The sequence below is a fragment of the Homarus americanus genome, unplaced genomic scaffold (assembly GCF_018991925.1).
Source record: "Homarus americanus isolate GMGI-L3 unplaced genomic scaffold, GMGI_Hamer_2.0 scaffold40856, whole genome shotgun sequence".
NCBI lineage: Eukaryota > Metazoa > Arthropoda > Malacostraca > Decapoda > Nephropidae > Homarus > Homarus americanus.
Window position 1 is genome coordinate 7,392,553 of NW_024734615.1, and position 26,562 is coordinate 7,419,114.

Here is a 26,562-nt window from a genome sequence, read left to right on the forward strand (position 1 = left end):
GCCTTCGGGTGTTTGGTTAGGACAATTTAATTAGCGTCTCGTGAGAAATGTCAACGTAAATATCACAATCAAGATTACTGGTGGTTTGTTATTAAAGACGATATTTTCCTCATATTCATCCTGTGATGTGCTTCTGTGGAAAATATAGACTGATCTGCAAGTCGCAGTCTGTACTGGGAGTTTTATAAGAAATATTCCTGGTTTTACTGCTCTCCACAGTGAAGTGTTACCCAGGTAAGCAATTATTTTCAAAAATACAATCTCGTGGCGTCTATTATAGGTAAGTTTATTGCTGAATTATGCAGCGACATCGAGGAAGAAGGAGAAAAATATTCGTCTGTTTTTTACCACGTTCGACTCAGATGAAGGTTCCTTATAAGCGAAGATGTGAGATTTTGCCTATGTGAACTTAAACCAAAAACAGAAAAATAATACAGAAATAACATTAAAGTTATTAATGAGGTTTAAACCAAATACGTTCACTTAGCATCTACTGGTAACCAAATCTTTTTAGGTCAAGCTTGTCTATATACCGTAATTTTATCCCCTAAATATTGCTACGCGGACGTTTTTAGTTAAGAGTTGCTGTGTAATTTTGACGTTATTTTGTAGCAGTTCTTTATTTATGTTTGATTTTAAGTTATCCTGTAAGATCCATGCTTACATCTTTATTAACTATATGAATATTTCATCCCACGAACCTTGGGAAGTCGGAGTCACGGCCAGACGTTGTTGATCCATTTTTGGTTTACCATTGTAAAGTGCGTCCCGTGACGTCACGCTCATGTTTCCTGCTGGCTGAGGCTCGTGGCCAAGGTCCCTTATACATGCTATGTATTTTTTATATAAATATATGTGAGCGTATGATGTGAGTATTTATGTTTTGAATGGCAATGAACCGAAGGGATGTAAATGTCTGTCGAAAAGAATGCTCTGAAAGAGTTCAGATTATGATGAGGAGATACAACTCCCAAAGCTAACCATTACAGAGAACGAGTGTGGGAGACAGAAGGTTGTGAAATACGGAAATAAGAAGACATGGTTGCCAAGCTGTAGCGACGTCTGCGGTGCCTTCAACAGGAAGGAGGAACATCATGGGGATGATGCAGTGGCGACTGTTTTACTCTGAGGTGCGCTGGGTGTGGCGTGTACGGGGTCTTATGAAATACATGATGGTGATTGATCATTGGTCCAACTCTCTTATATATTTCATACACAATTTGATCTTTGCTGTACAGTATACTTACCCAAACGTTATAATTCAGAATATTTTACATACACAGCGGGCAGACTTTGGTCGTCAGGTTGAAGGTAATTTTTATGTTTGCGTGTTTATATAATAACTTCATTTCGGTCATGAGGAAGAAACCTTGATGAGTGGTCGACGTGTAAATACCTCACACACCTGCCAAACTGCAGGTGTGTGTGTGTTTGTGTGTGCACATAGCCGTGCCACAGACATCACTGCCCTTGCCAGCTGTGGCACTTCTGTGTGACTGCTGGCGTTAACATACCTCTTTCACGTTTAAGGCCCAGACTCTGCGACCTTAAGGTAACTTTTTTCCAAACAAATTTTAAGAAAACATGTAACTGGGGTTGTGTTCACCACACTGGGTGAGGTGACTGGTGGTGGTGTGGTCGCCAGGCTGTCTGTCTCTCAACAGCCGCCGTGACGTCACCATCCTCTTGCTGTTTCATTCTCAAGACATCAATTTATCCTAGAATGGATAAGGACGTTACTACATACCGTACACGCTTTTGATTATAAATGCCGCTTGTGTTGTATAGGATGAACAGAGACGTGATTACTATCCGGATGCTGATGATAACGAATATTTTTTGTTTAGATTGATCACGCTAATATGAACTGATTTCTTGTCTACTGTACATGTGATGAATCGATCCATGTATGCTCATACTCAAAACGTGTGAAAACCATTTTGTCTAATGAGAAAATTGTGATTACAGCCAATCTTCTACTGTAGGTTGTAGATGGTGTCGGGTGTTGTAAAGACACGTTTTTAACAACCACACCTCTAAGCGTTGTGTATGTTAGTAGAGGCGTCACCAACCTTTGCACTTGCACTGCCAGAGCCATTATTTCCTGGTCAATATCTCTGAGAGACAGACCACATACCTGACATTTGCTACGAAAGCAATACAAACAGACGAACTGTATGGAGAATCACATACACTTATTTCTTTTAACGACATTTAATTCTTAAACAAACCATCTTAGGTATACCGCCAGTCGCGCCCGGTATACAAGCTAAAGGAGGAAATGAAATCACACCTTCCCAGTTAAGCTGTAATACTTGAGCTTGTTCAGTTGCACAGAATGTAGGGTGTTCAATAAATTGTTTCTGCAGCGCTGCGCGGGATTATTCGAGGAAACATTCGCGCGACCAACCATAGTACCTTACCCCACTACACTACAGAATAATACCGTAAGGTTGCGTGGGTGATCGGTGATGGTTGTGGCACAGAAACACAGAATGACTTGATTGAATTATAAGGTTGATGGTAAGCGACATCTACACCAGGCTAAATGCAGCCAGCCAAGAAATTTGTAGGTCATGAAGGAGGAAGCTTATAACAAGCAAAGTCCTGAGCAGGTTGTGTAAGTGCAGCACAATTCACCCACTTCTACACTATGATAAGATGAAATTGTGATATAAAAACTTAGGGAATGACTGGCTGTCATGGTTACATCTTTGTAGAGTATACTTTTATTGCATTGTTTTACACACACATATTATACATACATATTAAGCTATTACACATATTTTGCTGTTGTTGCGTTTTGAAGTCCTTAGTTGGTGCCAGGACAGCTAAAACAAAACACACAACAATGCGAAGGTTGGGACGACTGCCTGTCACACCTGACTGACAACTGACAAACAACACCTGAGAGAAATACTGCTCACATGTATAGATAAACGCACACACATGGATGTACTGACTGTTTTGGACCATAGAGAGGACCACACAACCACCAGACACACACTTCTTGAAGGATCAGGTTGGGAAATATAGTGGAATATTTTGTTGTTTGAGGAGGGAGTGGTGACGTTAGGGGGGGGTGGGAGGGAGTGGAGATGTTAGGGAGGGTGGAGGGAAAAGGTGATGTTAGGAGCGGGTGGAGGGAAGGAGGGTGATGTTAGAGCGGGGAGGGAAGGGAGGGTGATGTTAGAGGTGGGAAGGGAGGATGTTAGGAGGGAGGGAAGGAGGGACAGAGCGTGGGGAGGGAAGGAGGGTGATGTTAGAGCGAGGGAGGGAAGGAGGTGAAAGGGAGTGTGGGAGGGAAGGAGGTGATGTTAGGTGGGAGGGAGGAGGAGGGAGGGAAGGAGGGTGGAGAGGAGCGGTGGGAGGGAGGAGGTGATGAGGTGTGGGAGGGAGGGATGTTAGGAGGGGGGAGGGAAGGAGTGGTGATGTTAAGAGGGTGGGAGGAGGAGGGTGATGTTAAGAGCGGGTGGGAGGGAGGAGTGGGATGTTAGGAGCGGGTGGAGGGAAGGAGTGGTGATGTTAGGAGCGGTGAGGGAAGGAGGGTGATGTTAGGGAGCGGGGTGGGGAGGGAGGGATGGTGATGTTGGGAGCGGGTGTGGGAGGGGATGGTGAGGTTAGAGCGAGGTGGGGAGGGAAGGGAGGGGTGATGTTAGGAGCGGGTGTGGGAGGGAAGGAGTGGTGATGTTAGGGGAGGGGTGGGAGGGAAGGAGTGGTGATGTTAGAGGGGGGTGTGGGGAGGGAAGAGGTGATGTGAGAGGTGTGGGAGGAAGGAGGGTGAGGTTAGCAGGAGGGTGTGGGAGGGAAGGAGGTGATGTAGGAGGAGGGAGGGGAAGGAGTGGTGATAGGAGGGGTGGGAGGGAAGGAGGTGATGTTAGGGAGGGGTGTGGGAGGAAGGAGGGTGATGTTAGGAGCGGTGGGAGGAAGGAGTGGTGGATGTTAGGAGTGGGTGTGGAGGAAGGAGGGTGATAGGAGGAGGGGTGGAGGAAGGAGGGTGAAGAGGAGCGGGTGGAGGGAAGGAGGGTGATAGGGAGGGAGGGAAGGAGGTGACAAGAGAGGGGGAGGGAAGGAGTGTGGAGAGGAAGTGGAGGGAAGGAGGGAGGGAGCGGGTGTGGGAGGGAAGGAGGTGATGTTAGAGCGGGTGTGGGAGGGAAGGGTGATGTTAGAGTGGAAGGAAGTTAGGAGCGGGTGGGAGGGAAGGAGGGTGATAAGAGCGGTGGGAGGGAAGGAGGTGATGTTAGGGAGCGGGGTGGGAGGGAGGGAGTGGTGATGTTAGGAGCGGGTGTGGGAGGAAGGAGGGTGATGTTAGGAGGTGGGTGTGGGAGGGAAGGAGGGTGATGTTAGGGGCGGGTGTGAGGGAGGAGGATGTTAGGAGCGGGGTGGGAGGGAAGGATAGGATGTTAGAGCGGGTGGGAGGAAGGAGGGTGATGTTAGAGCGGGTGGAGGGAAGGAGTGGTGATGTTAGGAGCGGGTGGAGGAAGGAGTGGTGATGGGAGTGGGGAGGGGAGGGTAGTGGTGATGTTAGAAAGGGTGGGGAGGGAAGGAGTGATGTTAGAGGGTGGGGAGGGAGGAGGTGGGAGAGAGTGGGAAGGGGAGGGAGTGTGTGGGAGGAAGGGGAGGTGATGTTAGGGAGGGGTGTGGGAGGAAGGGAGGTGATGTAGGGAGTAAGGGAGGGAGGGAGGGGAATGAGTGAGCGTGGGAGGGAAGGAGGGTGATGTTAGGGAGGGGTGGGGAGGGAAGGAGGGTGATGGTAGGGCGGGGTGTGGGAGGAGGATAGGGAGTGGGGTGGAGGGAAGGAGGTGATGTTAAGAGGGGTGGGAGGGAGGAGGTGATGTTAAGAGTGGGGTGTGGGAGGAGGAGGGTGATGTTAGAGCGGTGGAGGAAGGAGGGTGGATGTTAGGGAGCGGTGTGGAGGGAAGGAGTGGTGATGTTAGGAGCGGGTGGAGGGAGGAGTGGTGATGTTAGGGCAGGTGTGGGAGGGAAGGATTGGTGATGTTAGGGCGAGTGTGGGAAGGAAGGAGTGGTGATGTTAGGGCAGGTGTGGGAGAAAGGTGGTGATGTTAGGAGCGGGTGTGGGAGGAGTGAGGTGATGTTGGGAGGGTGTGGGAGGGAAGGTGGTGATGTTAGGGCGGGTGTGGGGAGGGAAGGTGGTGATGTTAGGGCGGGTGTGGGAGGGAAGGTGGTGATGTAGGGCAGAGTGTGGGAGGAAGGAGTGGTGATGTTAGGAGCAGGTGTGGGGGAGGGAAGGAGTGGTGATGTTAGGGCGGGTGTGGGAGGAAGGAGTGGTGATGTTGGGGCAGGTGTGGGAGGGAAGGAGTGTGAGTGACGGTGGAGGGCAGGTGTGGGAGGGAGTGGTGATGTTGGGAGCGGGTGTGGGAGGGAAGGAGTGGTGATGTTGGGAGCAGGTGTGGGAGGTAGGAGTGGTGATGTTAGGAGCAGGTGTGGGAGGGAAGGAGTGGTGATGTTAGGGCAGGTGTGGGAGGGAGGGAGTGGTGATGTTAGGGGCGGGTGTGGGGAGGGAGTGGTGATGTTGGGAGCGGGTGTGGGAGGGAAGGAGTGGTGATGTTAAGAGTGGGTGTGGGAGGGAGGGTGGTGATGTTAAGAGCGGGTGTGTGGGAGGAATGGTGATGTTAGGAGCAGTGGGAGGGAAGGTGGTGATGTTAGGAGCGGGTGTGGGAGGGAAGGTGGTGATGTTAGGGCAGGTGTGGAGGAGGAGTGGTGATGTTAGGGCAGGTGTGGGGAGGGAAGGATTGGTGATGTTAGGAGCGAGTGTGGGAGGGGAAGGAGTGGTGATGTTAGGAGCGGGTGTGGGAGGGAAGGAGTGGTGATGTTAGGAGCGGGGTGTGGGAGGGAAGGAGGGTGATGTTAGGGCAGGTGTGGGAGGGAAGGAGTGGTGATGTTAGGGCAGGTGTGGGAGGAAGGGAGTGGTGATGTTAGGGCGGGTGTGGGAGGGTAGTGGTGATGTTAGGGCAGGTGTGGGAGGGAGGGAGTGGTGACGTTAGGGGCGGGTGTGGGAGGGAGTGGTGATGTTAGGAGCGGGTGTGTGGGAGAGGAAGGAGTGGTGATGTTAAGGCAGGTGTGTGGGAGAAGGAGTGGTGTTGTTAGGAGCATTTTTTTAGTTTAACAAATTTATTGACAAAGCTTGGAGTACAGTTTCTGAGTAATTCAGTCAGGTCTTGACACTGAGGGTGGTATCATTTCTCACTGCCACGCAGGACAGAGGTTCATACACAATGAAATACATCATATTCATTAACAGTATATATAGGTCAGATTCATGTGGGTGATGTCACTGTTCGCTGTCATGCTGGACAGAGGTTCACACTACATTGGACGTCATATTCTAATTGAAGACTAATGAGTGTGGGCTAGCAAATTTGGGATAAACAGCAAGAATGAAGCGGGGTGTTGGGGGGTGATGTGCAGGCAGGTGAGAAGAGAGAGAGAGAGAGAGAGAGAGAGAGAGAGGATGGATCAGAGGGGTGCAGGAGGAGGAGGAGGAGGAAGAGATCGGTGCATACAGGAGGAGGAGGGAGGAGGAGCGGGGTGCAGGCTGGACCATAACTCGTGGTGTTATCTGAGGCAGACAAGTATAAACAGCGTCAAGGTTGTGGTCAGGGAGGTGTGTCGTTGTCCTCTACACCCACACCTCACCCATTTCCACACCCCTAAACCCACCCCCCTAAACCACGCCCCTAACATCCTCTCCATCCCTCACCCACCCAACACCCCACCTCCCAACCACCCACACCCTCCCAACCACCTACACTCTCCCAACCACCCACCACCCACTTACTCGTATCGCCACATTCTCTCCTCCCGCCCACATCAGCTTACACCCCGCATCCATTGCTTGTCCTTATATCACTGATGTCATAGCTCCGATTAGGACAGTGACGTCATGGTTTGCATGATGATATAGCTATGACGTCATAATTGAAATTTATGGAAGTGACGTCATGATGAGCTGATGTTTTGGCAGTGACGTAATGGCTCGTTCGTATAAGCTAATGATGTCAGTCTTAGTTGTTGAGGAACCTTCCTTATTAGAAAAAACAAAAACAAAAAATAACAAAGAATGTCATTGGCCAACGTAATTGTAATGACATCATTAATTGTAATTGTAATTATTTTATGGCGGGAACGTAATTGATGCTGTGCTTATGTCTTGAAGATGATGATTTGTGTTACAATTGTCGTTATTGTCATGGTGATGATGTCATTATTTCCTTGGTGATGGTGTTTACTGTATTATGTTTAGGATGCTGATGTCAAAATGTTCGTGGCCGTGGTTACTTCTTTTATAGTTTGTGATGTCATTAGGTTCATGGTGGTGACTCACTTTTTCAACACCTTTAAGGGACCCCTGACTTCATGACCAAAGATGAGTTGGAAGGGAATGAAGTCAGTGAGAATACTGAGAGAGGGGCTGCATTATCCCAGTCCCTGCCAGTCTCCAGGTAGAATAGGCATAGCATTTGCTTCAGAGTTTGATGGAATTGCTCTATGACTCCTTGTGACTGACGATGGTAGGCTGTGGATCTAGCCAGAGACACGCCAAAGACGTTCATCACCTGCTTAAAGAGTCCATAGGTAAAGTTTGACCCTTGATCAGACTGCACCATAGAGGGCAGGCCGACCTGAGGAAAAAACCTGGTTAGGGTTTACATGACTAACTTAACAGTGATGCTGCACAGAGAAATGGCCTCTGGGTAATGGGTCGCTCTATTGACTATGATAAGCAGGTACTTCGTTCCCCTTAGAAATCCTTAGGAGGGAACCAACACAGTCTATGACTATGTGGTGGAAAGGTTCACTAATAACTGGTATTGGGCACAAGGGAAAAGGTTTAACATGGTGGGCAGGTTTCACTCCCACTTCACATGCATGGCAAGACTTACAGAATGCATCTCCTTCCTCTCTTCCTTCTTTCCATTCTTTCTTTCTTTCTTTTTCTTTCTTTCTTCCATCCTAATCTTAGGCCAAAATAAATGAGATAACACTTTGGAATAAGTGTTCCTGACACCTAAATGACCACTCACACCATCATGAGCAATGCTGATCACCAAATCGTGCAAGGGCTTGGGAACAACTATTTGATGGGTGTCGTGCCAGGCATGAACAGCAGGTCTAAATTTTCTCATAAGGACTCCTTCCTGGAGGTAAAAATTGGTATATAAATTACTTACTTCTTACTCGTCTACTACACGATCAAAAACGTATTTAACTTTGAATCCTTATGCTGTACTGCTCAGTAATGAGTTTATCCCAGGTAATGGGAGATTCCTGTAAACTCAGCGAATCAAAGCCAGAATCACTTAGAAAACTAGAGGTAAAAGTAGCACTATCTTGGTGATCTGAAACAAGATATTTGAGGGGATACTACTCTGAAAAGACTTGTGGTTTGCCACCAGAAGGGTCTTCATGACAAGTGACTTACTCTACGACTCGTACTACGAGTGATAGCACGGGCTGGAAATAATCCTGGAGCTTCACGGTCTAGGTCTGCTGTGTTATCATCACCCGTATGACAGGATTAAACCACAGGGTGAGGTAACATCCTCCCTCTGGCTAAGTTGTTACCTAAAAGTACTGGAACACCACCTGCTGGTAGAGAATCTACCACACTTTAATGTCAAATAACCCTCAGCCAAGGCAGAGCATAGGTACATCTTGCATAAGGGAATCCTAGCCTCCCCCAATTCACCTCTCATTAGGCCCCAACTCCCAGTATAACAATCAGGGAGCAAAGGCACAGCCTCTTTTAGAACAAGAGACAGGGCAGCACCCATATCCCTCAGAATACTAATAGTGTAAGAAAGCTTGCAGGATGTGTTCTTAAAAAGGGAACCAGATGAACAAAATGGTTGAAAGGTAGGGTGGAGTAGTTAATGCCATTGTATTAGACTTAAGTTTTTTTTTTTTTTTTTTTACTCTGAAGGGTAATTCGCTCTACCACTGGACCTTCGGTCACACTACTGTAATAGGGAGAGCTAGAAAATCCCTGGCTTTTAAAGGTTAATTTTCTACAATCCCTGACAAAATGCCCTGGGGTCTTGCAATATATACAAAAGGGCTTCTTAGGTGAGAAAAAGGCAGACCTCCCTGTCTCTTCCTGATTAAGTGGACTCACCTGAAGCTGATGAGACGGCCCTGGGGTGATCCGGAGTCGCGACAGCGGCGTTGCCCCATCTCACTCGAGCAGCATTCAGATTGGGGTTAAAGACCAATTCAAAAAGGATTTTTGAATGTGAAAGCTGGTGTTTTTCAAACCCTTGTGTGTAGAGTTATTGGCTCACAACATTTAAATGATTTAATGAAAGTTTTATGCTATTTTTTATGTTTTGTTTTTTACCTCGCATTATTTGTGTTTAGCCTTCTATGCTTTTAGTTTAATTTGGTGGCATATGACCTAAGGTCTTGTGTCACCAGGGATGTAATTACTACAATCAATGAATCAATATTTCACTTTGTGTGTATAAAGGTAGTACAGTACATATATGAGGAGTTGAGGACTACTGTATAACATGCTAGGAGCCATGTGTCGCTGAACGTGTTGTGTATTACATTGTATTCCCCAGTCTTTCCTCTGTACCCTGGGTAAGTCAGAGAGCCAATTGGGAACCTGTACATGTGGGTGAGAGTCCCCTGAAATGATTATTGTGTGTCACACATTTCTTCCTGAGATTTTCCTCCATTTTCTATTTTGGCACTAGGCAGATTATGGTCCAGAGCTCCTCATATGTTTGTTGGTGTTTTTTTTATGTATTAATGTGTTGGCCTATATTATTATACAGAACAGGTATTAATAAACCAAGTATTAAATAATATTATCCCTCCGCAGCTGTTGATAACCCGGAGTACTTCCATATGTCCGGTGATGCTGTCGCTAACACCAGTGGGTCAACGGCGGGGGCATCAGGAGAGACCAAGCCACCCGTACCACCCCGCAAGACCCCACCCATGCCCCTCCATCTCCCGCCTGTGCATGGGGACAGTCAAGAATTTGTCGATAAGGTGAGGCATACAAGCGGGTACAGTACAACATATTCCAAAACTGTTGTGTAATAAAACATATACTGCACACTATAAAGTATTTAACAGCAATAATGTGTTATAAAAGACCATTGTATAGGTAGTGAATACTGTATCTTATATTACAATACAGTAGAACGTCAATATGACACTAGATACGTTCCAAGAGAGGTCGCTTTAAACACTAGATACGTTCCAAGAGAGGTCGCTTTAAATCGAATTCACACTAAATTGAAGTGTTGTTCCAATGGAATAATTTAGTTGGGTACTTGTGGGAAACAAAAAAATACTAAAAAGACTTTTATAACTAATAAATATGAGAAAAATATATGACGTAATGATATATATATATATATGCAGCAAGTACTCCCTGCAGTCGAGTTGAGAGCTGGACGGTACTGTTACTGCGTGGTACTGCACTGTACTGTCTGCTGCCTCTCGTCACTGGCCTTCCCCCTGCTGTTTCACTTTCCTCTCAGCTTAGTTTTTCATTATTTTAATCTATCAAAAATAGATTTTCACCCACCTTTAGTTAGGCAAGTCATCCTCTGAAGATGCAGAGCCCAACTCGACCAGCTCATCATCCACATCACTGTCTAGTGGTGTGGTTGTGGAGGCACCTGACACGCGGGAAGCACTGGATGACGGCAGTGTCTGCCCAGACGTAGATAGGCCAGTTAATGATGTAGTGACTGGCCTCTTGGACATAGTGGCGATGGTTGATGCACGTGGTAGAAGGAGATAGTGTCACACAGAATGTCCATTCACTAGAGCTTCCGCGCGAGAACCGAGTGGGTAACCTCGTAGCTGCCTAGCGAGGTGTCTGGCGGGAAACATTAGGCGCAAAACTTAAAATGTTGTTTCCATATGACGCGCCAGATTTGATTCGCGTAAAATAGGAAAGATTTGCTTTGAATTGATACATTGTCCTTAATTGTGGTGTCGCTTTAAATCAATGTTTTTAAATAGATTTGCGTTAAATTGACGTTCTACTGTATTATGGTTTGAAGCAGCCAGAGCATGTTGTATAGACAGAGGAAAATTAGTGCTTGCAATAGTAAAGGAGTGTAACCCATGTCTTCAGGTATCACGGTTTGAACTGCTCTCACACCGCCGGGACTCTCCTCAGACGTCAGAGGGTCCAAGATGGTTTGTGAAGGATGGCGTCAGACCAGCTCACAACATTAACAACAACAGTAACAACATCAACAATATCAATAACATGAACCACACCAACAGCGACAGTGACTCCGACACCCCCCCAGAGGTACGTGAGGCTTATTGTGGTGATAACCTGCACTGGTCTGTACTCATGATGGTCTTTGTTTCGTGACACTGATTAATTAGTGATTCAAGTATTGTTCCATATACTATATGCATTGGGGTAGCTTTTCTAATTTGTTCCTTACACAGTTTCATGTATTGTTCCTTTCCAGTTTAATGGAGTGTTCCTTAACCAATTTCTTGCCTTTTTCATTTTCCAGTTTAATGTCTCGTTTCTTATCCAATTCCATCTATACCTTGTTCCTTAACACTGTAAATGAGACAATAGAGTACAATACAGTATGTGAGAGGTGCATGATGAAACAAATGAAAACAAGACAGTGGCAAGGGAGGGAGAAACATGGAGACAAAACTCTACGGAATAATGAACAGCTACATAATACAGTATTGGTAATGAAGTAAATAGAAATACAAAGTTGAGAATAAAATGGTGAAGAAAAAAGTCCAAAATTCTAGGGAAAGAAAGATTGAAATAAGTTGTAAAATGTTATGTTGTGATATTGTAGGAAATAGAAAATTCTATCATAAAACTATAAAAGATACTGTACAAGGAGAAGAGAAAATAGCCATAGAAGAATGAAAGATACAATGGGAAGAATAGTACTGTATAATGGAAAGAGTTAAGAAGAGGTCGGGGAATATTTTAAAGATTTAATGTTAACTAATGATGATGACAAAAGGAATGAAATGGAGAAGAGAAACTGAGACTACAAAAGATAGTCTAGTGAGGAGATAAAAACAGCGGTAAGAAGATTAAAATTTGGGAAAGCTGCTGGAGTGAATGGTCAGAGGTCTGGGATGATGGAACATATAGGAGATAAAAAAATAAACATCATAATAAGTGTTTGTTTAGTGAAAAATATTTGAGTACCATATGAGTGACCTAAAGCTATGATAATAATGTCCATGTAAAGGGGAAAGATAGTAAGGAATTATGCAAAAATTACAGGAGAATCTGCCTTCCCAAGTTTATTTGGGAAATAATATGGTTGAGTTGTAATTGAGAAGGTAAGGGAAGTAAAAAGAATATACCTGTACTGTAATGGTATCAGAGGATTTAGAGGAGGTAGGAGTTATAGAGACCAAATATGCCTAGGAAGCTCTATGTACCATTTATTGATCAGGTCTCATGTGTTAGGGTGGATCTAGAGGCCCTGTGCGAGGTGTTGAAGTGTTATAGAGAGCTTTAAGGTGAATGGAGGAGTGAGACAAGGATGTGTGAATTCCCTGTGATATTTCAGGTGGAGTGGTGAGGGAAGTGAAGGCAAAGTTGACGGGCAGGAGCAAACCTGGATCAGGAGGGTGAGGTAGCACATGCTGTGTTTTTTGTGGGGAGTGAACAGGAAGTGCAAAAGGTCGTGAATAATTTTGACTGGTGTTTGATAGAAGGAAATTGAAGGTAAATGTTAAGAAAAATTAGAGGAATTTAAGTGTCATAATCGATATTGGGAAACCATATAGAATTGAAAAGTCTCTTAAATTAGAAATACATGTATAAAACTGTATATTATGGTATTGATGTTAACTGTTAAGTAGGAATAGTATGATGGAGATTGAAATTATGGAGAGAACAGCACTGAGGAGGAAAGAATTTTACCTTGGAGGTAAAGAAGTTAATCAGAATTAGCATAATTCCTACCTAACTTATGGCAGTGAAAAATTGAATGGAGTATAATATTCTAAAAATTAAGACTACATAAATGAGTAATCAAGAGGTTGCATTTGATATTACAGTATACCAGAATAGAAAAGAGTAAAAATCAAATGAAGTTTATGGGCGTGTTTGGAGAAGCAGGAAAGACAGAGGATGTAAATTGAAGCATTGATTAGTGCAAGGATGAACTCGCCACCCGAGTGAAAATGCAATTTTTGTACCAATCATTCACAGAAAGTTTCGTTCTACCATGACACAAGATGGTATGTCTAGTTCACCTTTGGTTTACTGGCATCTCTGTGCTGCCTGTGGTAATTTTACTGTCTGGTGAGTTTTTTTTTTTTACGGGGATTAGCCCACCCAGGCACAGGTGACTGACCCACATCGGGGCCTGGGGGGCAAAAATGTAATAATAATAATAATAAAAAAAATAATAATAATATTGATATTAATATTAATAATTATTCATAGTAAATGAAATTTATAATAAAATAAAAACAAAATTGAAAATAAAATAATAATACAGTAATAATAATAAAGAATCATAAAGAAATACAAAAATGAAAAAAAGAAAAGATCAAAAGTGAGAAACAATATATGTAGGTTGTGTTGTCAATAGTAAGAGAAACAATTGAGACCCTGCAATTGTGTGTAAATGAGGCAGAAAGTCAGATTAGCAACCTGGGACTTGGTCAAAATTTTCATGATGCCATATGGCAGCAGGGTCTACCATTAGACAACACATTATGCTTCCAATATCTTCACAGGCGGTAGTACCTCCCTGTTTGGTAGCTGCCTACTACCAGTGCCCTTGTAACCAATCACAGCCTGCTATACTCCCTGAGCTAATCAGCATGTCGGAAAAGAGCGTGCTGACCAATGAGAAGCCCGTTACATTTTATTTTTGGCACCCCAGAGGAGGAAGATGTATCTGATGATGATCATATAGACTACTAAGACTGCTAGCCACCTACCCTGCCCTGCCCCTGCTACCAATTTTTTTAGCAGAGCATAATCATCATCTAGAGCAGTGGTTCCCAAACTGGGGGGCGCACCCCCCTTGGGGGTTGTGAGGTGGGTACGGGGGAGGCGTGAAGCCATCTGCCAAAATGGAAGTGTATTATGATATCCCCAAATATTATGGGCTATGTCTTGATAGCTTTTATCCAGCTCGGAGAACAATACAAGTTTCTGCTTCAGTGGGTTTACTAAAGCCCCAAAAGTGTCCTTTTGGGGCTTTAGTTTAATTTCTCTTTGGTTCCTGTAAGAGAAAATGTTTATTGAAGTATATAATTAAAGTCTTTTATACTGGTATTATTTATGTTTTATTTGTTTTCATCCATGTTCACTATGCAAGGAATTATCTGATCCTTAACAATACTAAAATATAATTATAATAAAAAATTAAATCTATGTAGTTTTTACATACAAAAATATAAGGGGGGGTGGGGAGAGGACTTCGCAAAAAGCAAAAGGGGCGTCTTGTTAAAAAGTTTGGGAACCACTGATCCAGAGTGTGTTACTTTTATTTATTGTTATGTTTTCTATTTTAATACAATACAGTATAAATTTATTGGTTTGTTTCCAGAACTGTATTATTTAATTATTTTCATGAATTTTAATTTCATACCATTTCATTAATTTACATCAATGTGCACCAAAATCATACATCTTCATTTATTACAAAGATCATATTCTGCATTAAATCACCTTTAAAATGAGACCTCATTGAACAAAATTGATGAATTTTTGGAGGTTCTGTGATGTTTTGAATATGTGCAAACTTTAAACCTCATTTTCTCAAAACTTGGTTTTGGCGAGTTTGCCATTGCATTAATCAGTGTGGGTTAGTGGAATGGATGAAGAGGGGATTTCTAAGACAGTGTGGTCATGTGAGAAGGATACAGGTGAATAAGGTTGTACAGAGGGAGTTTAAGGACAATATAGCAGATAGAACATGTAGAGACACTGCCTACATTTTGGTAGGTAGGAAAAGATGGAACAGTATGTTAAGGAGAGAAAGTGGAGGAAGTTAGGGGAATAAGGGGGAAAAGGTGGCATATTGGGATGGTCATGGCCACCCACTCAGGTGAGCTCCCTGGTGGAGTGAAGAGTCATTGATAAGCTTCAGATAAGACTCTTTAGATTTGTGCCTTTTTCATACCCAGTATATTGGCTCTTTCCATACCCAGTTGAACACCTTTTTCTTTATCAGTTTAATACTTTTTATATGATCCAATTGAATGCTATGTTCCTTACCCACGCATGGTTTATTTACCTTACCTGTGCAGATCAGTGATCTGTTCCTTACTTACATAGACACAGTTAGGGAATTAAAATAAAATAGTTGCTTGCTTGACTGTAACATCTCTCTCTCTCTCTCTCTCTTTCTTTTCATGGAGGTCACTTTTGTGAGTTTTAGTACAAGTTTTTCTTGATATGTTAGATTACCACTATCATAAGCTTAGTTTATGAGACTTGAAAATTTAAAATATTCTAATATTGCATAGTTAAAGAAAAGTGTGACAAATGTTTGTTATATAAATTTGGTATCAGTAAAATATATTGATATGTGGTTTACATGGGGAGAGTTTGGATGAAATGACTTTAGAATTTATGAACTGACAAGAGAGACTGCAAAAGATCGTGCAGCATGGAGAGTTGCCATCAGGCAACCGTGTGGAAAATGGCCTTAAAATGATAATGATGATGACTTTTTATACACATTGATGTAACATAATAATGTACATTGATCATGGGTGAATCTGTGAACTATTTGCATCTTGAAATCTCAGTACCTTTTATGTACTCCTGTACAATATGTACCTGAACTATTGTTTCCAATTTAGTGAAACCAAATGGAATTTTCTTTGACAGGTTCCTCCACGGTCGGAAGCATCACTGAGGCCCTACTCCACCTCACCTCCTCTCAATGGCACTGCTGGGAGGACCAGACCTCGCTACTTTGGAGAATACATCTACACCAAGAATGACTTGGTGAGTGAGTGCTGAAGTAAGATATACATTATGAGGCCTAAGAAAAAATAAGTTTTTCTAGAAATCCAACTTTATGAATATTTTTGTTTCTTATTCCACCTGAATCTGATCTTTCTTTTGCAACATTACAGTAAACAGTTTAAGTTTACATCTCACTGTAATGACATTTTACATCTTATATATTTTTCTATTTTACTGCTGATTCATTTCATTTAAGTGAAAAACCCACCTACAGACCCAAAGCTTTTGAATTATGTCCAAGTGTTCAGAATTACTATGGCTCCATCTGTCTTTAATGACGTGTTTTTTTCCATGATGTTCCCACCATATGCTTCATCTCTTCTGTTTGTAACAATGTGTTTGATAATCTTCTCTTAAAAATTATGTCAGCATAATTTCCCCATGGTCAAGATCTTCCAACACTTACAGTACTGATATACTCTAACACAAGTGACACATGTCTTCTTCCTGTACTGGCACGTATGAATATGGTTTCATGTTTTTGTCATTTTACCCCTTGTTAGGCTTCTTGGAAATATCCTCCATATATACTGTAATAGTAAACTGCAGTACTAGGTTTTACCTGGTGATTTAACTGGTAAGGTTGAACTTCACAAGTTCTCAGCAGTCTTTCTAATGGGAAGTCTGCTGAAGCACCTAGACTGATTGGAAATACATATATTTTTGGAAATAGGTCATAAATACTGTACTGTATAATGGAATATGCACCATTCACATTAAAACATATTTGCTTCAGTTATTTCATACTCCAGTTGACTTTTTTGGAAAATTAGTGTACTCTGTGTAGTTGGTGGGGAGAGTATTCAGATACCCTGTATACCATCAGAATGTTCCTTGTTATGATATGTCTTGTTAGCAAGCATTGTCCATGCTGGTGAGAATTAAATGATCCTTCTTATTTAAATAATTTGTTTGGTATTGACAGCCTCCACCCCCGCTGGCTCCTCGTGTTCCTGTCACTTCCACTCGCTGGAGTCCTGGGAGCTCAGGAGCCTCTTGCTCTACTGGCTTTGGTGGTGTGTCCACAGTGATGTCATCGTCTGGGATGACTTCCGTCCACAACATCATGTATCGGTCTCTGCCACCCCCACCAGTCTCAGCTAGCACTAACCATGCCCCCTTGAATCATGCTCCTCATACACCCACTGCCTTCTCCAACGACTTGCCACCTCCACTGTCAGTTCCGTCAACACCTTCAGCTTCTGTACCACCAACAGCAACTGTTTCCCCTTCACTGACCACCCACACATCAACGCTACCAGCCACAACCCTGCCTCCCACACCCTTATCCCGTCTGTCTGGTCATCGGCGAACACCGTCCAGTGGGTCGGGTGTGGGGTCGACCTCAATGACAGGTTCATGGACGCCTGGAATGGGGCTGGCAGGTATTGGGATCAGCAGGGAGGGCCTCAGGACACCTACACGCTGTTCACTTGAGGACCTCAGACACAGCGAACTTAGAAAACAGCAGGTAAGGAGAAGATTATTTGTTGCTGGATAGTATATGTTATAGTAGCACATGTGTATAGCCTCACTGTCAACAACACATTACTGTATTCCTCACCATTCCTGCCTGGTATACTTCATCATAACTACATAGTAAAGATCATCAGATCTTTACAGTATATCTCCTCATTCTTATAGAGTATATCTTCCCAGCCCTTCATGGTATAGTTCACCCCAACACAGTTTACTGCATCACCCTTACTCAGTATAATTCACTACTATACACTATGCTTCACCTTTACACAATATACATCACAACCCTGTATGCAGTATACTTCACTACCCCTACACAGTAAAAGCCCCAACTCCTACACTTCATTTGACAGCCACGTGATTGTAGCACTCTTCTGACAAAATGGTCACTGATTCAAGTACATGTCCAGCCATTGATTAGGGGCACCCCAGTCAATCCACAAATAGAATACGTATCTAATTATACAGATGGGGAAATAGAAGGTGGTGGAGTGTATTGCTGGCCCCACACTCCTTTTGTACCACTGGTTTAGTCTTGTATTCACTCTGCCCATAATGGGTTGCCAGGCTTATGGGACCCACCCTCACTTTTCACACTTCACTCACTACATATTAAACTCGCCATCAGATATCTTTCCACCCATCCCTAAACTAACATAATATTCAACCTGCTCAAAATTTTTTCTCAGCATTCCAATAACTGACGGTTGTTGATCATTACCTATATAACATCGGCGGCTTTAATTCAAAGTGGAGCAGCAGCTACACTTACAATCCCTTCACTGTATACATCACCACCACAACACAGTATACATCCCACCACAACACAGTATACATCACCACTGCAACACAGTATACACCCAACCACAACACAGTATGCATCACCACACAACACAGTATACATCACCACCCAACACAATATACACCACCACCCAACACAGTATACCATCACCACCCAACACAGTATACATCACCACCCAACACAGTATACATCACCACCCAACACAGTGTCACCACCCAACACAGTATGCATCACCACAACACAACCATCAGTATACCATCACCACCAACACAATCGCCATATAATTATACACACCACCCAACACAGTATACCATCACCACCCAACACAGTATACATCACCACCCAACACAGTATGCATCACCGCAGCACCATACCATCACCCAGCAGCATACCACCCAACACGGTATACATCACCACCCAACACAGTATGCACATCACCCACCTGATATCACCACACGCGTGCATCATCACCACCCAACACAGTATGCATCACCGCAACAGTATACATCACCACAACACAGTATACATCACCACCTTTAAATGTACATCACCCCCAACACAGTATCATCACCACCCAGCAGTATACATCACCACCCAGCACACAGTATACATCATCTGCCACCCAACCGCAACTTTGGTATACATCACCACCCAACACGGTGCATCATATACACACCGCAACACAGTATACATCCTGCAACACAGCATCACCACCCAACACAGTATACCATCACCACGCAACACAGTATTATACATCACCCACGCAACTGTGCACAGTATGCATCACCACCCAACACACAGTATATCACCACAACAGTACATCACACGCATCACCGCACATTTATATCACCACCCAACACGTAGCCATCACCGCAACACAGTATCGTACATCGTGCACGTCACCACCGTCACCACCCAGCACCAGTGTCACATCACGCAACACAGTATCGTCACCGCAACGGTATACATCACCACCCAGCACAGTATGCATCACCACCCAACACGGTATACATCACCGCAACACAGTGCAACACAGTCGTGCCACCCAACACAGTATACATCACCACCCAACACAGTATCGTCACCACCCAACAGTATCATCACCACCCAACACAGTATACAGCATCTACCCACCCAGCACACCGTCACAGTCACCACCCAACACAGTATACGTCACCACCAACACAGTATGCATCACCACCCAACACAGCATCACCACCCAGCACATCACACCCAACACAGTATACATCACCACCCAACGTGCCATCACCACCCAACACAGTATACATCACCCCAACACAGTATGCATCACCACCCAACCACCCAACACATCGTCACCGCACATCACACGCAACACAGTATGCCATCACCACCCAACACAGTATACGGTATCATCACCAACCCATCACACAGTACGGTATACATCACCGCAACACAGTATGCATCACCTTTAGTATACACCCAACACAGTATGCATCACCACCCAACACAGTATACCATCACCACCCCAACACGATGCATCACCCACCCAACACCACCCAACACAGTATACATCACCACCCAACACCCAACACAGTATACATCACCACCCACAGTATGCATCACCACCCAGTATGCATCACCACCCAGCACAGTATACATCACCACCCCAGCACAGTATGCACATACATCACCACCCAACACAGTATGCATCACCACCCAACACAGTATACATCATCACCACCCAACACAGTATGCATCACCCCAGCACAGTATACATATACATCACCACCCAGCACAGTTCATCACCACCCAACAGTATGCATCACCACAGCACAGTATACGCATCACAGCACAGTATCACCATCACCGCAACGGTAGCACGGTATGCATCACCACCAACACAGTATGCATCACCCACCCAACACAGTATGCATGCACCCAACACAGTATGCATCACCACCAACACAGTCACCACCCAACACACTATACATCACCACCCAACACAGTATGCATCACCACCTAAACACAGTATACATCACCACCCAACACAGTATACATCACCACCCAACACAGTATACATCACCACCCAACACAGTATACCATCACCGCCCAACACAGTATACATCACCACCCAACACAGTATACCATCACCACCCAACACAGTATACCATCACCACCCAACACAGTATACATCACCACCCAACACAGTATACATCACCACCCTCCCCCTATGACTGTCATCAGGACCCGGGAGGTGATAGCCGCCTCACCCACACTGTAAACAAACCTCGAGGGGTTGGGAGCTCTGGCGGCGACCGTCTTTAAACGGCCTCACAGCCTTTACGCACCAGATGCTAGCCCACACCCCTAGGAATTTCATCGTATTCAGAAATAGTAGTGTAGGTACAAATACAGGTACAGGGAACAAATACAGGTTAGGGTACAGGCACAAAGATTGTAAGCAGGAACACTACAGTGCTCCTAGTTTGTGTCACGTACTGTACACACAGAAAGGAAAGGAACATTAGTCGCTTCACTACTGTCAAAATTGCCCACTCTTATCTACGACCCCTCAGTCTGGCTCCCCTCTGAGGGGTTGTTTGCCATGGGTGATAAGAGCTATCTAGGGTAAATATATCAATCAATCAACTAAGCAGTGACCGTGACAGATGAGTTTTTTACCACATGATCAGTACATACTACATACCTCCTTTGTCCTCCCTATCCCCCCTAACTCCTCTCCTCCACTTTTCTCTCTTTACAGAAGTGTATGTGGCACAGATCTATTTTTTCTCCTATTAATTATTTTAAAATTCACGCAAGTCAGTGTTTGTTAAATTGTTATTCATTTGTACTGTTAACTATAATCATAGTATTTCTTATAAAAAGAAATAATATGTAGAATATTGTGGGACTTTTTTTTTAACTCAGGGTTTGTAAGACATCAGTGTCAAGACCTGAGGTTCCCCCGTTATATTTATAGGCCATAACCCGCCAGGGATGTGAACCAACACCCATGTCAACACGCAGCCACATGCCTCCTCCCTCACGTCAGTGTAAGCAAAGGTCTGGGTTAGCAGGGGTCTCACACATTCTTTTCTGTATAACTTTACCCGTAACTGATAAATCCGATCATATTTTATGGTAGAGGTACAGCATAATATTAGTGCAATTTTCTCTACCATTTTTATGTTGTGACTTAAAGTGTCCATATCTAACGTCGCCAGTTGTTGATTGACAGGAAAGAAAGAAAAAACACCTGAGACATTATGGATACGAACCCTGGCGGCAAAATAACACATCAAAAGAAAACCAGGTGTCAAGGTAAACAAAGGTAGATACATAATGAGTTCCGGTGATGACAAGAGCAGTGAATATATCTGTGGCTGACGTAGGCGAAAATTGAGGTTTGAGAAGAATTATTTTACAATAATGCGTTATGACGACATATTAAACTTTTCGAATAACTCACCCATCGTACACCCACCTATCCTATACACCCACCCACCCACCCATCCTACACTCACCCACCCACCTACACCAGCCACCCACCCATCCTACTCACCCACCCACCATCCTACACCCATCCTACACCACCCTCCACCCACCAACCCATCCCACACCCACCCACCCACCCACTCCTACACACCCACCCATCCTACACCCACCAACATCCACTCCCACCCACCCACCCATCCTACACACACCCACCCACCACCACACCCACCCTCCCCACCTCCACCCATCCTACACCCACCCACCCACCCATCCTACACTCACCCATCTTACCACCCATCCTACACTCACCATCCTACACCCACCCACCCACCCATCTTACACCCACCCATCCACCACCATCCCACACCACCACCACACCCATCCACCCACCCATCTCACACCCACCCATCCACCCATCCTACACCCACCCATCCCACACCCACCCATCCTACACCCCCACCCACCAACCCACCCATCTTACACCCACCATCTCCCACCATCACACTCACCCATCCTACACCCAATCCACCCACCCACACCCAACCCACCCATCTTACACCCACCCATCTCCCACACCCACCCATCCTCACCTCCCCATCCACCACACCCCATCCATTCACACCACCCATCCTACACATCAATCCCACTCATCCCACTCCCCATACTCCAAAACTTCACCCACTCGCCTCACTCACCCATCCTACACTCCATCAATCCTTCACTGCCCATCCTACACCTACATTACACTCCCTTCACTCCCCATCCTACACTCATTCATTATCCTACCTCTTCCCACACTGGCCCCATCCTACACATCCCTCATCACCCATCCTACACTCATCCCTACGCCCATCCCCACTCACCCATCCTACATCCAACTTCCTCACCCATCCTACACCCACTCCACCCATCTTACTTAATCCATCTTCACTCCCCATCCTCTACCATCATCAACCCATCACCCATCAATCCCCACTCAGCATCAACTCATCACTCACCATCCTATACCCAGCCCATCCTACACTCCATCAATCCTTCGCCCATCGCCCATCACACTCTCCTTCACTCAGTCCCACTCACTCTACTCCATCCTTCACATCCTCCCACCGCCATCCTCCACTCATTAATCCTTCATCAATCCCGCCATCCCACCCATCATCCTTCACTCCCATCCCACACCATCAACCCACCGCCCATCCTACACTCATCAATCCTTCACTCGCCCATCCTACTCACAGTCCCATCCTACACTCCAATCAACCTACACTCCACTAACCTTCACCACCCCATCCTACTCATCAATCCCATCCACCCATCCTACACTCATCAATCCTTCCACTATCCCACATCATTAACTTCACCACCCATCACACTCATCAATCCTTCACCGCCCATCCCTACACCCCTCAATCCTTCACTCCCCCATCCTACACTCATCCTTCACTCATCAATCCTACACTCCCCATCTATACTCATCAATCATCGCCCATCCTACACTCATCAATCCTTCACTCCGCCCATTATCACTCTACACTTCTCCACCTCATCAACTCTTCACTCCCATCACACCTCACCCATCCTACACTCATCAATCCTTCTCGCCCATCCTACACTCATTAATTCACACCCATCCCACTCTCCCATCCTACCCTCCACTCGCCCATCCTACACCCATCAACACTCTGCCCATCCCATACTCATCAATCCTTCACTCGCCCATCCTACAAACATCAATCCACTCGCCCACATCAATCCTACACTCATTCACCCTACACTCATCTCAATCCTTCGCATCCCTCACTCCCCACCTCATCAACCTTCATCCTCACCACCCATCCTACATCATCAACCTTCCACGCCCATTCTCACCCCATCCCACACCACCCATCCAATCCTCTTCACCGCCCATCCCACATCACTACATCCTACACCAAACCCATCTCACCATCCTCCTCACACTCCCCATCCTACACTCCACCTTCATCACTACACTCATCAATCTTCACCTGCCCCATCCCTATACTCCATCAATCCTTCACTCGCCCATCCTACACCCTTATCCTCCTCTCCACCGCCCATCACACCTCCCACACCACTCCCCATCCTACCTCACCACCCACATAATCACTCCTCCACACCGCCCATCCCTACATCATCAATCCTTCATCTTTCGCCCATCCCACACCTCACCCATCCTACATTCATCAATCCTTCACTCGCCCATCCACACTCACCCATCCCACACTCATTAATCCTTCACTCGCCCATCCTACACTCATCAATCCTTCACTCCCACCCACTCCATACAACTCCATTAACCTTCACTCGCCCATCCTACACCCCATCCTACCTCATTAATCCTTCCACTCCTAAACTCCATCCTACTCGCCCATCCTACATCAAATCCTTCACTCGCCCATCCTACACCCATCAGCCTTCACACTCGCCCATCCTACACTTCCACCTTCACCCATCCCACACTCATTAACCTTCACTCGCCCATCCTACACTCCTCATCCCATCCTTCACCACCCATCACCCATCCCACATCCTACTCAATCCTACATCTACCTACACTCAACCTTCACTCGCCCATCCTACACACCCCATCTCTACACTCATCAATCCTTCACCGCCCATCCTACACTCACCCATCCCACACTCATCTCCTCCACTCGCCCATCCTACACCCATCAATCCTCCACTCCCATCCTACACTCTCATCCTCATCCTTCACTCCGCCCATCCTATACTCATCAATCCTTCACTCACCATCACATCCTACACCCATCCCACATTCATCAATCCCTCCACACTCCCTCACCCATCCCACACTCATCCCTTCCACCGCCCATCCTACACTCACCCATCCCTTCATCTCCACTCGCCCATCCTACATTCATCAACTCCTCACTCACCCATCCTGCCACCACTCATCCTTCACTCCCATCCTATCCTTCACTTCACTCCATCCTCCACACTCTCTCAATCCTTCACTGCCCATCCTACACTCACAATCCTACACTCATCCCTACTACCTCCAATCCCACACCTCCCTTCACTCCAATCAATCCTACATTCCAATCCTTCACTCACCCATCCTACATCTCATCAATCCTTCACCACCCATCCTACACTCATCCTCACTCACCCATCTTCATCAACTCCACTCACCCATCCCATACCATCAATCCTTCACTCCTACATTCATCAATCCCTTCACCATCACATCTTCCACCACCCATTCATCAATCCTTCACTCGCCCATCCTACACTCATCAATCCTTCACTCACCCACCCTACACTCACCCATCCTACACTCACCCATCCTACATTCATCAGTCCTTCACTCACCCATCCTACACTCATCAATCCTTCACTCGCCCATCCTACACTCCCATAGTACCTACTTATCAATATACAAGTACAACCTTCGTAATAAAACCCCCATTTTTTTCACATCCCATTATCTTCCCCATTTAAACCACAACACTGAAGGTTAGTGTATCCCTTCCCCTCATCTCTCATCCTCCATAAATCATCTCCCATCACTTGATCTATTGAAAGCTTTACCCAATAGAACATTACGTAATAACTCCCAGCGCAAGTTGGAGAGTGGAGGTCTCTCATGATGGCGGGTATGACGTCACAATCCACCCGTGTCCCTCAAGTGATGACGTCATATTCCACCCGTGTCCCTCAGATGATTACGTCACAAAGAGGGTCGACAATAACAACAGTACGCTTCATGTTTATTCAGTTTCAATATGTCAAATCACGAACATTTGAACGAGTAAAGATTTTAAAAGTTATTCGGATTTTGTAATTTGTTTGCATAACCTTGTTTTAAAAAGGGGATTTGTCAATTTTTGCTTACCTTTATTACTGAGACGGCTATAGACAGAGAGCTATTACAATGATTATGTAGAGAGAGAGAGAGAGAGAGAGAGAGAGAGAGAGAGAGAGAGAGAGAGAGAAAAGATTTGTGTACGACGTAGAAATTTATTCGAATAATATTTAAGAATGTACTCTTGAATGTCAATGTGATAAGGCGGATCATGTTGATATAGGTGTTGGCGGTGTCTGTTGGAGGGAACCCTGTACCTCGGTTTGCCCGCCAACTGCCCTGTGTAAACAAATGCATCCTTCCCAAGAGTACGATTGACCGTGCGTGTGTGGGTGGGGTGGTTTGTGTGTGTATACGATTGACCGTGCTTGTGTGGGTGGGGTGGTTTGTGTGTGTATACGATTGACCGTGCTTGTGTGGGTGGGGTGGTTTGTGTGTGTATACGATTGACCGTGCTTGTGTGGGTGGGGTGGTTTGGTTGTGTATACGATTGACCGTGCTTGTGTGGGTGGGGTGGTTTGTGTATGTGCGTATAGTTTGTGAACGTTTGGGTGGTTTGTGTGCGCGGGTGTGTGTAATATATGTCTTTTAGTGTTTGTATGCAATTAATGATGGCATAAGAGAGAGGGAGGATACACACACACATCTTGATTCACGCTGACTACTGTTTACCGTATTGATTAGTATTTTTAAATGCAAGTTTTCTCGTTAAATGTCGCGTTGACGGTTATTTGAAATCATGGTTGGTGTACAGTATTTTCTTTCGTTTTGTTTTTAGTTCAGGAATAATACTGATAAGGTATATATAAAAGTAGAGGGGAAACTTTCGTCGTGGCCCTCGACATCTCCAAAGCATTTGACGGGTATAGCACAAATCTTTGCTTTGTAAACTTTCCTCGTATGGTTTCTCTCCCCCACTTTGTTCTCTAATTTCAAGCTTCCTTGAGAATCGATCCATGG

The 26,562-nt window shown here is 45.1% G+C and overlaps 1 protein-coding gene across 1 annotated transcript in view; it reads left to right on the top strand.

The window, feature by feature from the left end:
- Positions 1-26,562, top strand: part of LOC121870411 (pleckstrin homology-like domain family B member 1) — a gene marked incomplete in the record, with an annotated part of 288,548 nt that overhangs the window by 104,478 nt on the left and 157,508 nt on the right. The window contains 4 exon segments of the mRNA XM_042372249.1: positions 9,848-10,020; positions 11,123-11,305; positions 15,854-15,973; positions 16,920-17,465. Coding sequence (XP_042228183.1) covers positions 9,848-10,020; positions 11,123-11,305; positions 15,854-15,973; positions 16,920-17,465 — 1,022 coding nt within the window.